The sequence below is a fragment of the Seriola aureovittata genome, chromosome 4 (genome assembly GCF_021018895.1).
Source record: "Seriola aureovittata isolate HTS-2021-v1 ecotype China chromosome 4, ASM2101889v1, whole genome shotgun sequence".
NCBI lineage: Eukaryota > Metazoa > Chordata > Actinopteri > Carangiformes > Carangidae > Seriola > Seriola aureovittata.
In genome coordinates this window covers 24,500,783-24,513,546 of record NC_079367.1, presented here as the reverse complement: position 1 = coordinate 24,513,546, position 12,764 = coordinate 24,500,783, and the positions used below count along the sequence as shown (strand labels likewise).

At 41.4% G+C, this 12,764-nt stretch overlaps 1 protein-coding gene across 13 annotated transcripts in view; it reads right to left on the bottom strand.

Annotated features, from left to right (window-relative positions):
- Nucleotides 1-12,764, bottom strand: part of tenm4 (teneurin transmembrane protein 4) — a 152,999-nt gene that overhangs the window by 45,119 nt on the left and 95,116 nt on the right. For 7 of the 13 annotated variants that reach the window (XM_056374005.1, XM_056374006.1, XM_056374011.1 and 4 more), the window contains 4 exons: nt 10,840-10,866; nt 7,989-8,135; nt 6,904-7,120; nt 2,096-2,215 (listed from right to left, as the gene is read on the bottom strand). In XM_056374005.1, the coding sequence (XP_056229980.1) occupies nt 2,096-2,215; nt 6,904-7,120; nt 7,989-8,135; nt 10,840-10,866 (511 nt within the window). The remainder of the gene's footprint in view (nt 1-2,095; nt 2,216-6,903; nt 7,121-7,988; nt 8,136-10,839; nt 10,867-12,764) is intronic. The other 6 variants (XM_056374008.1, XM_056374009.1, XM_056374012.1 and 3 more) reach the window with 1 other exon arrangement.

Genomic DNA, 12,764 nt, shown 5'->3' with positions numbered 1-12,764 from the left:
CAAAAGTAATAAGTGCATGTGAAATGTGGCCATTATGCAGTGCAATTTTGGGTTATTAGGATAGCTCTTTTAAAAAACTGCCAAGTCATCAAGTGTATACTGGATTTCCCATGTACATTGCGGCTCCTATAGAGGTCCTCCAAGCACCTCATAATGTAATAAGCTGGAATACATGTCAGCATTTACTCATTATTGGAGAAAAGCATAAAAGGGAATGGGTTTGTCTCAATGCTCAGCCAGTCAGAAAATGGCTACACAGCTGTAAAGAAACTAAACTAACCTCTTTTGTTTAGGCTAGAAAACTTTTCAAGATAGTGGAAAAGGTAATTTAAAAAACTAAGCCCTTAGACAATAAAGAACACATCATAAAAATGAGTTGAGACAGCTTTCCTATTTCTAAGTGGCTGAACAGGTGCATTTCTGATTTCACGCTGCACTGAGCGTGTTTACAGTGATTGCAGGGGAGTTGCAGGAGACTGGGCATGTTTACAGGGGAACCTGGGAGATGGAGTAGTGTTTACACATATGCTGGAAGGGAGAAAAGAGTATAGAGCTTTGGAAAGGAAAAAAACGGAATGATGCATAAGAAAAATGGGACATGCATAAATGGGAAAAGGATAGAGATGAAGAAAGCCAGTGCAGTGGAACGGACATGAGACCTGGGCTCAAGAAAAAGCACAGGAAATAAGTAAAAGAGTAGTGCCCAGAAAGGAAAGGCTTAAGGGCAGTGGGAGATTAGAAGAGGAAGGGCATAAAGGGATGGAGAGCAGATGAAATAAGTGAAAGAAGATGAAGATGATGAGGTGGAGATGAGAGATTTTTTTGGTGGAACTAGGAAGAAGAAGAGACTGACAAGAAGATGGAAGGAATGAGCAGAAGCAAGAACGATCATGATCAAACTGGCGGCAAAAATGTGGGCCTTTAGAGTGTCAGTGCCTGATAAAAGTGTCAGGAGGAAGTGGGGCTTGGAGAGCAAACACCAATTCACGCTGTCCTGTGATAGAGGGGCTTGGTTTGCCACAAAGCCGTACTAAAACTGACTACTATGAGAGATACAGGGGGATTGGAGGTTGAGAGTGTGTACTGTATGTGTGTGCAATATGATCCAAAAAGTGTATTCAGAAAAGAACAGAAGCTATGGAGACAATATTACCCAAAGTTTTTCTCTCAGGTGTTTCTCTTTGATTCCGAGAAACATGGCGAAACCAGTCTGAAGTTTTTGTCTGCATTTCTCTGAGAAACTCTCCTGGTGCCAAAGCAGCTGGCACATAGTGGCTCAAAGAAAGCCACACGGGGAGCTCAGACTTTTTCCCACTTGTTTTTTTTTTTAGAACACTTCACCACAACAATTTATCTCTCTCCAGAAGGCCTCTATTGGTATTGTAATGAATCAACAAGCAGCTAGATGATGGGTTTATTGACATGGTTTCCAATTTCTTGCAGAGGCAGAAGATACAAAATTGTCTGCAGAAGATGATGTTAATGATTTATTTCAATCAGTGCATTATTATGTAATTTTAAAACAACTAAAATAATAATTAAGGGTCAGGATTATTTTTTTACCCATGACATCAAACCAGTACAATATCATTTAGCTACAACACGAGAGGAGAAAAAGGCAAAACAAATTTATTGCACGTCTGTGGCCTAAACTTAAATGTCTCACTTAATTCCCTAAATCCTCCATTGTCAAATAAATACTGTCCATCTGCACTATGTTTCATAGCCCCAGTGAGCTGCTTTGAATTGGCATATTTTATTCTTTCCCCTCCCCTGCTGCTACTGAAGCATAACTTATGAGTGTACCAGAAGGGCTTTGTTTGATTTCTTTGGGAATTGAGCCGAGAACGCCGAAATTGGACCAAATGAAAGCACAAAGCAGATCAATGGAAGCACAGTTTGCAGTGGCAACTGTGTTTTTTTCCTGCCATCATTAGAATTCAGCACAGCTAAACAACAGTATTTGACAATAATATAAATATCATTGTCACATCTTGGTACCGCATATTTAGGTAGCAGTTAGAGGCATTTGCATTCCTTGTTTCTGTGCCTGTGTGAGTGTATGTGTGTTTGGTATGAAGCAGAGGGCTCTTACCTTCCATCCTGCCTGGTGATTGTATAACCATAGGAGGGGTTGCTGATGAAACTGATGTTGACTCCAACCAGCGGTGTTCCATCCGAGGTCACTACTTGTCCACGAATGACACAAGCATGACTGTATGGGAGAGAGATGGACCAACACAGTTACAATGATGGAGTAGACCGAATTTATTAGATACATACGTAGTTACACCAGTACAAATAAAAACAAGCCAAAAACACTAGTCCTGCAATAAATCCTGTCAATTAGAGGCAGTATTGCATCACACTGCATTGTTGTGTATTGCTCTGTTTCTAATGTAGTCTGCCCACTTCACACATGCAAAATGGGGATATAAACACTAATCTAACATTACCAGGAAGACAAAAAGAATACCACAGAGATGAATCAACACCTCTCTGACTTCACGTCAACACAACTAAAGATTTCAAGCTTGACAAAGCAAGATAGGACTGGACTGTTTGTGTGTAGTTATTGGTAATCTAATATACACAGCAACAATATAAATAACAAGCATAGCATCTTTTCCTTGCAGCAACTTAAATTAACCAAGAACAGACAAGTGGAAATAACGTTACAGTAAGTAAATATGGTAAATATAGTTGTTATCAAAAGGAAATACTGTACATAATAAAAGCAAATAGCCAAAACTGAAACAGAACAAACTAACACCTTCTGGCTTGTCTCTAAGGGTTTTTCTATCCAGAATGGCAGGATAATGAGATAAGGAAGCTTTACTTTGCCTCTGCTCTAATTAAAAAAAGAGGATTTATCTTTTCCATTATGGAATGCAAGAGAGGGAAATAATAGGACTGCAGATTGCGAGACCTGCTTGGCTGGTTATCAAGACCTCAACAGATTTCCAGACTGACATCGAGTCTCCAGAAGCTGCATAAATTAGATCTGATCATCAGTCCCCACCAATCAATAGTGGGAAGTCATCCAAATTCAACTTCTAATCTTACTGAACTGATGAGTTCAGACCTTGCTGTATCACATCTCCCTTGTTGAGTTCTGCCCTCATCATTAGCGAGGTCCAACTCATGGTCAGCTGTTGTTTCTGTAGTCGTTTGCAAAAATCGGTCCCCTAACAAATGCCTTACTGCCACGTCTTCATTAGACCATGGCTATTTTTAATACATTTGGGTCTTAAACACTGCCACGTACTGGAAACAATTAACACTAGCGTGTTAGTAGCTGCCCTCAACATGTCCTTACCAGAGGCAAGATCATTCACCCCACACTATCCTGGTCCCCAGGAACCCAGTTTTATGTTAATTAGGCCGGGTCTCCTTCAGAAGACCTTGGCTGTCCACCACTACACTGTAAACAAGCAAGGATATACTGCTCTAAATCCTTAGTCTCATTCCCAAAGATCTATCAAGATGCATTCACATAGAGTTACTACTAAAGTTAACACAGCACTGGCCTGGCTGTCTACGATTAATCATTCATGCCGGCAGTTTATTTTAGAGTCTTGTTTGAAGAAGCAATCATCCACATTTTCTTCAGATGGAGGTGTGAAAGTGGAACTATCTCCTTCCTGCCTCTGTGAACCACATGGGGAGATGATTCCTCGCTGTCAAGACAAATGATTTAAATATTGACATCAAATACAACAGAGAGAAAGAGCAGCGGAGGAATCATGAAGCATTCGCTGCAGAAACTTCCCCTCTGTAGGAGATTTCACTCGTCCAGGAGGATTCACAGAGTCGAAAGGGACTTCACAATATCTCCAGCCTCGAGTTTATCATACATCATGTAAACAGAGGGCAAAGTGAGGACATATTGTGTAAAGTAAACAGGTGAGGCCCCCGGACTCAGCAGGAAAACATCTCTGGTTTAGGTTCTTTTAAGAGGGAGTATTATGGATAACAAGACTTAGTGTCAAGTCTTGGTGGATTTTGCCAAAGATTTTTGCCGCACATGAAGCAGATGAAGTTGTATCATTCAGACAAGCAACAAACTCTCCATCTGACATCAGAACTGGGAAAAAAAATCTATATCAAAAGTGGGGTGTGAATCAAGGTTGCTGTTAGATGATTTTTGGATATAGTATGTTGAGAGAAGTGGAGGACCAGTAATACCAAAAAAAAAAATCCCCTTTTATACTAATTTACCACAAACTGCCTGTTTCAACAGAGCTGGGCATGCGTCGCTCTGAAGAACAAATGACTGCTAATGAAACTGAACAAAAAAAAGGTCACACACACATATAGACATACAGCAGTCACACAAAATAAATTCGTCCCAAAATTGGAAAATAGCCCCCTTTACCGACATGTAATTGTGAGGAAACTAGACCGCTCAGTGGTTTTTCAGACAAAATAAAAAATGGATGCCAGACTTAAGTATAGAGAACTTTCAACGAGCAAGGCTAATAAATGGTACCATCAGCACAGAAGCAACAAAAACATCATTACCCACGCAAATGACTTGATTATAGGGTAAACCCTGCTGCAAATATAAGCATGTCTCTGCGGCCCCCTATTTCCCTGTCTGTATGTTACCCTGCACACTGTGGAGAGTAAAATGAGGAGACATCAAGGTAAATTTTTAGCTCTCCAAAGATATAATGCTGATAAAAGGTATAGTGCACAGTGAGAAAAAAACAAACAAGAGATTTTCTGACATTAATGGCCTAATGCTAATAAAAGTTATAAATCAAATAATAAAAGCACAGGCCTGTAAATGAATCGAATGGCTTCTGCCTTGCTATTATAAGCCAGCTATCAATCTTTGCCCGAATTGTTCCATGGACAAAGTCCCTGTTTACTATTCTGGTCAGCATCCATTGCCGGGCCTTGGCAGTCTCTTGTATTATGTGTCATGGTAGAGAGTCGAGACATTTTATGCAGTGGCAGATGCTTTATTCAGTGGCACCTTTGCAGCTTTTTTGTGGTGGGAAACATCAGAAATAGCACTCCAACATGTCTACTAGCATGAGGAAGTGGTTAGTGAATCAATAAAGAGATGATCAGGTGACCAGGGCGGGCATATCAGGAAGATGCTAAGTCCGTGCCTGTAAGGCTCATCTGAAGCCTAGAGCCCCCTGTCATAACCGCTCATATCTGTCAGTGGGTGGGGAATGAATACCAAGCATGAATAATAGATTAACACTGATATTTTTAGGTGAGTCAAGGCCTCCAATCTCTTGCAGCTCATCTCGGGATTCTTGATTTTACTTATTTATGGCTGCATCTTCTTGTGAGAGAGACAAGAGTATTACTCAACCCTGTACGCCTCTTCCTCTGTCCAGTGAAGAACTGCAAAATGTTGAGTGGTTCTTGAAAGCCAGAAAAATGTCAATGAGGGAAAATGTCACAAAGTGTGTTACAAGTGCTTTTCTCAAGTATTGGCTGACATGACCACTAAAAGTTCAAAAAGAGGTGGGGTTTGAATTCAATGGAAGTTGATTTATTGATTTTTTTCTTTTCTTTTCTAACTGAAAGCTGAGTGACTACTGACATCTGATCACATACAGGTGAATAACTAAGGCTTAAAAGGCATGCTGAACATGCACAGTGCAGAGATGAAAACATGTTTTACTGCAAACAATGAACTATGGTAGACAGCAACCAGGTTAGTAAACAACACGCATTTGCACATCTCAACAACCACCAGCCAATACTAAGATGTGTTGTGTTGCAAATCATACTAAAAAGGAAATGATCCTGCTGCAGCAGGGACACTTTTGAAATTGATTTTCCCTTCAAGTTCAAAGCAACAGAACTGCTGGACTAAAAATAGTGATGTCTGAAACCACAACCTTCTGCCATCATCTTGAAAAAATAATGGTAAAAAAAAAAAGCCTTAGATAGCAACTCCATGCTGTGAAGTTTATCTTGATTTGCCTGCCAATTTTGACACCATTGTATAAAATTTTATCACCAGAAGATAAAAAAAAAATTTTATTCACTATGTTGTTTTGTTTGTTTCACAGTAGTACAATAAGCCAAGATGAGAGAGATCCATAAGCAAGTGGGATGCAAATAAGGTGACACAGCCTCACAAGCGATTAAAGATGAAAAGAGAAGGAGACAAAGGCAAAGACAGGCAGGGGAGTCTTATGGGACATTGACAGCCATCCTGCCTGATATGAAAGCATCTCAGATTCCATAGCTGAGGTGTCGTGAGCTCTACCTCTGGGAGTGGGCCTCAGATGGATTACAGTAAGAGTAATCACAATACATGAATATGAGATGCCTTTCTTGCCAGGGAATGCTCTTTGCCACATTGTATGTTTGTCCATCATCATCTGTCCATCATCCTCCTAGCTGTGCTTCCACCAGTCACTGCCCATTTCAGCCTCCCTCACACAGACAGGTCTGGGTTATAAAAGCAAACATTTTACATTCACTAAGATCTGACAATAACCATCACATTGTGATTGCACTGGCTTACATAAATAATGAAAGCCACTGATTGATTTGTTCTTGCACCTGAAAAGTCATTACTTGTGTGAGGTTAGCTATAATGCATATTCAAACTGGATCACTGTTAAATCTAATGGAAATTAGCAGAACTGCATAACTGTGTATACAATCAAAGTCAAGCATCCTGAGCAGCTGAATTAAAATGTGAAACATATTAAATCCAGCAATTACTAATTTAACTGACTCAACTGAAGTATGATATCACAAGAAACTGAGGCATGAAAGACCAATGATGATGTAGAAAAAAAGAGAATTCAATCTAATAATGATGTCAAAAATCCCTTCCCAGGAAAATAATAGCTTTCGTCTGGTTACAGAATGTCACACTGGGTGGTGTCTGGTGGGAGTTTTGCACAAGTCACTCACTTGCCATCGAAGGGGTTGGCTCCAGGGATGATGTGGGTGCTGTCCCTGCCCACAAGGAAGCGTACCCGGTCATAGAAAGTCTGCAGGTTGGTCTGCGCAGAGGACATCTGTGTCTCCTGGATGATGTCCAGAGGGTCCGGGGAGCCCACACACAGAGAGGTGGTGTGACAGGCTGCCTGCAGACAGCAGTCTGGATCCATGCAGTCCACCAGGCCATCTGACGAGGTCAAACAAGTCACACACACTCATTAAACAACTACCTGGACAAACACCTGGCAAAAGAAACTGAGCATATACAGTATATGTGAGTCACTGGGGCATTATTCACTTTGACTGCTGTTTTACTACATGACTGGAGTCATGTCATGTGCATCTCATCCTGGAGAACATTCAAACACCTCCAGCAATGCTGGTGGTTCTCTTTCTGTAATCTAGATGAAATAATAAAAGACAGAGAGAGCTGCTGTGCAATGCACTTTACTTTGCTGAAGTGGGTCATCGGACTCCCTACCCTTTGCTTTCAGGGGCCTATCTGGCCAGATGGGTGATAAAAATAAACCCTGCTGTCAGGAATCAGTCAAATTCCCAGCAGCACCCAGTCTTTGCCACTGCCCTGTGGTCCCTGCACAGTGATGGGGAGACAAACAGCCCCTGCATAAATAAGGGATGCTAGTGCATAGCTCAAGCCCAGAATGAGGTCTGGAAGAAAGGAAGTCACGTCTCCCACTTGGCCTTAAGAGTGGTGCAGCCCCCTGGCTGGCTCTGTGTGTGTGCCTGGCTCTGCTTGGGGCTAGTTAGAGGGCAGAGCAGGGACTTCCTCCTGGGGCCAGCGCATGCTTGGGGCTTTAGGCTAGCTAGTCTGCTTTTTAATAAAAAAAACCTGTTGTCCAGGTGACTGACTGGAAGCCCTTCCACATCCTCACCTGCATAAGAGTACAACTTAGCCTGCAAAGCATTAGGCAGGTACAGTATACTCTCAAGCACAAAGGTGGTTAATTCTATAGTGAAATTATGTCTACTTAAGAGTCCCTGTTGATGCTTTGCCAGTGTCAGAAGGTATTGTTGTGTGTTCTTTGTGATTTTACCTCCATCGTTGTCCTTGACATCACTGCAGGCAGTTTCCATAGAGGTGTCACAGCCAGTGCCCCTCCAGCCCAGCTGGCACACACAGTACCAGCCATTGTTACCCAGAGTGCACCTACCATTTCCATTGCACAAACCAGGACAGCCCTCTGTGTAACAAAAAAGGACAAACACAGAGGTCGGCACGAAATATCAAATAAAGTAGCTTTAATGGGGAACAGATGAATACTGTATATTGCTTGTGAACAAAACTCCACAATAAAACAATGACAACAATGAGGCTTGTTGATGACAATGGATTGTTGTTAATATTTCTCTGGTGGCAATAGACTAAAGTCATTTCAAGATTTTAAATGGGTGAGAGTGGCTATAATGGCCCTCAGCTGAAGTTGATTAATATGATACACCTTTTGTGAAGCTTCTAATATCCCTTTGCAGTAAAATCAGATAAGAGGGATCTTCTAAATCAATATTCACTCATTACTACAGTGGATTGGCCTTCTGTATCTATGCTTCTGCAGCTGGGTAATGAGAGCAGTGGTGTACATGCTGGCAGTCTTGCACATAATTGGATCCGTTTTTATGTGATTTTCGAATGTGACCATCATTACGATTACAGCATCACTGCTGCTGTCGCCTGCAAAAAAGAATGAGCTGCATCACAACTGCATTAGTTATCGAAAACAGATCTATATCAGTGCTTGCTCTCTTTTTTTTGTAAGTTGTCTCCAGACTCTTCTTAGAAATCAATAAGATTATCCCTTCAGGGAAAGTGTGTGTTCTGTCATTAACAGAAGCAGAATGCAAAATAAAATAGTAGGAAGTGGATAAAGCTGAGCTCGATGGCATTATGGAGGGGAGGGCTTTGCTTGCTCTAACTGTGTTCCCGGGCATGTGACCCCCAGGGGAGCTAAAAGCAGGCTGGAAAAGAACGACGGGTGAGGCATTCCTGTGTTTCACTCTGGATAGGCCCTCACAACGGCATAGATCAGGGGATTATCTCGCCCATTTTTCTGGGGCTGTTTGGAATTTATCTGGTACCTTATGATTCCTATCCCCTCGCTGAAGCTGAGGCAGAGGGAAACATCTCAAGATATCAAACGCATTAGTCTCTTCACAGTTTGTGTTGTTAACAAGCTGTCTTGATAGAGAGAATGCTAAGCTGACCCATTTTATCAACTAGCGAGACCGGGGCGGCTGTCTCTGTGCTCTTACATCACACAGGGAGAATGAGAGAGCAAGGAAGGAGAAAGGGCGACAGGTGAGGTGAATGGGAGACATTTTTTAAAGGGAGAAAGATCAGCTGAAGGTTAGACACAGCGATAAGTAAGAAACAGAGATAAGTATTTAGGAAGATAAAGGTAGAAGCAGCACCAGGGATGAGTATTGTAGATCACAGGGTTAGCTGAGTAATGCATCAGCTGCATTTTGGTTGTGGCAATACAGAGTAAGAGAAGATAATGACATGAGTTATTATACAACCGTGATTCAATGAACAATCCACATTTATACATATTATTGCACATTTATGCCTTAATTATGGTGATTTAAAAAAAAAAAAACAAAAGCCCCAAAAGCAAAACTAAATAAGAGTTTATCTGACAAATCACTTTCTGATCCTCTATCTGTCTAATACAGACAGACACTTTATAATATTCATATTGTTATAGAAGTTTCTTACCAAAATATAATGAAGCTTTTAGCTATGTTGACTGTCCCCTCAAGAACAAATTATAATTATACACATGGCAAGAGCAACCTGGAATTGTGTTTTCTCAATTGCAGCCTTTCATTTGTACTTTACACACACACACACACACACACACACAACACACACACACACACTCAGGAGTAGAAACATGGGTTTTTCGTTTAACTGTGTCTGTGTCAATAGGTAAATAAGAAAAGAAAGCCATCGGCACACAGACTATTCGATAATGGGGATTAAATTGCAGAGCATTAAAAATTTTAAGAAAAATAAATAATCCCATCTCTATTTTCTCCTTATTTCCCTGAAGAAATGGACTCGCTGTTGAAGGCCAGTACCATTAGAAAGTGTCCTGCCTCCTGAACATGTTCGGGCATTAGTCGTCCTTTTATTGAGCAAATGGACAAAACAACTCTGGGTAGGCCAGTGGAGACAGATGATTAGCAAGCTCTGAATGTTTATTACAAGGATAAATAAAGATCCGCTCTCTGTTGGCACCAGTTCAACTTAATTGGCAGTGCTTTCAGAGAGGAGCCCCTGCTGAGCTCTGCCCAAGTCTGCCTGTAACAGCTCCAAACGTGAGGGTGCAAGTGTTCGAAGGACTCCTCTGGCAGCCGCCGTCATGCCAGGTGGTCCATTACCAAGGACACAGTGAGAGTGAAAGAGGGTACTGGAGGCAGAGAGGTAGTGTTGCTGCAGAGCCTCCACCCCCTGCTTGCCCTGCACCAACCAGACCATGAACTCTTTTAATTAGATAGGATGCGGCCTCAGCACCTATCAGGCCCTGCTCACAGCTGCACATTCATCCATAATGCATGGCGCAGGTTATGAAGCCCCTTTCCCAACATCCCACTATTGAGAAAGCGAGGCTGCACACAGACCACAAATTCAACACGTAAAGGAAGGAGCACAACTTGACTCACCAGGTGCGAAAGTGCTAAGTGGAGATTACTGTGTGACAATATGGCAAAAAGTTGATGGGAGGTGGAGATCTTTAGAATGACTTGTTTGGGGCAACAAGAGGTGCATAGTGTTTGCATATGTCAATGTGGGGGGAAGAGCATGGTGTGTGTGCATGATTTGTTAATGCTGGCTGGAGTTACAATGGGAGGAGGGCAAAATAGAAGGAAGGAGGAATGCCATACCTTTCACTACCTTATCCAGATAGTGAGCTTGGGAGATAAAAGACAGGACATATAAGGGAGGTTTGAACAGTGCCACTTCCATGACAAGACAGCAAGGCAAGGTGTTAGTTTACATTACAAAAGGTAAATAAATAAAAAAAAAAAAGGAATAGTGCAGTCATGAAGCGAAATCATGCATTACAAGCAACACAACAACTACAATCGAACACAGAGGGAGAGGGATGGAGACGGAAAGAAGACACGGAGGGGAGGAGGGTGAGGGATTGGAGGGGGGGTGGAACACAGAGAAAAAGAATGAGAGAGAGACATAAAGAAAGAGTGAGAGAGAGAGAGAGTAAAAAAGTGATATGTTTAGAAAGAACATTTCAATCCGTCCCCATTTATCAACTGCCAGGATCGGCAGAATATCTCAGGGGAGTATGTCAAAAGCAACGTGATTGATGCACATATTACCACCCTTAAATCTCTCAAGCAATATCAAATAGGAGGTCAGGATGTCCAACGAAAAAGCGCTTTTAATCTTGGAACACCTCTATGGACGATGAGGTCACCAGAGGCTTTGGCAATGGCGGGGCCATATCGGACCTCCCGTGCTCCACAGCATGGGGCTTGAGGCCAACGCAGAGCTTTCAATAATGAAAATTGATTTAAATTGAGATCTTTGGCTTCTTAATGGATGACACTGAGGAATATTCTTGTCGAGGGAGTGGGGATCTCAATATGGCACTTATAAAAGGCCCATCAATAATGTAAGGCCAGCATATAAAACATTAACAGACTGAGTCAAGGCTCTGCACTCAGGCAGCTCTGCTTCAAGCTATGCATGAGAATACTGTGAGAAAAATTATCTTTATCTATTTGAATATGTAACAAAGCTCTAACCTTTAGGGCATTCTCAATCTCTCTATTGACTCCAATGTGTGGAGGTTGCAAATTTCTGTTCACTGAAATGCTGTGGCAGCGGGGGGAAGAGACGGCCATTGTGTTCCCACTTCCTCTGTGATGCTTGTTGACTATTTGGATCGTAGCATGACGATGAATGAGTTACCATGTTAGGCTGCAACTCTCAACGAAGCAGTGGTGGATCTATTACTTGTACATGTTTACAAGTAAAATAGTATTAACACAACGCTTGTCGATATGAAGCTCTTTTTTAAACATATATTATTTTGGGTAAATTAAGCTATAAGAATGCATCAAATTTTATATGATGCCACATTCTTTGTGTGTAAAATATTATTCAGTAACCTGAACTACAATGTTGGAGTAAATGTGGAGTAAAAATATTTCCCTCTGAAATATACAGGAACACAAACACAACGAAACAAATGTATTGGGAATATTCAAATAAAACAGCAATATCTCAGAATTGATGAAGAGAAGAGAAGAACATTGAGGAGAGGAGAAGAAACACAGGAACAGAATGGTAAAGTTGCAATCTTGCAGAGCAGGCATTGCATAGCATGTCCTCTGGATGGTCCCTAATGATGTTCAGAGGAGGTTTGACAGACCAGACACTCAAACATCATGAAGCCAACTACATTAAAAGACTCATCTTAATGAGCTCATGTTACACTTTAACAATGATACTGTCAAACCTCAGAACATCCATCACCATAACTCAAAAATATCTTCATGCTGTCCTTTTGGCAGTGGGCATTTCAAACAGAGGAGATAGGTCAAAAACATGGAGGCCAACTTTTACATATTATTACAGCTTGGCTGCATCTGCTGTTGCTAGTATTTACATATCAGCACAATCTCTAATTCCTTAGGACAAACAAATACTCGTAATAGGAATATCACCCAATAAATGGTGATGCGTACACATTGCAAGTTAAATTGGCTCGTTCTGTCTCTTAACTATTCTCTTTGTGAAGGGTTTTTTTTTTTTTTTATAAAAAGAGCCAACATGATCAACCCAT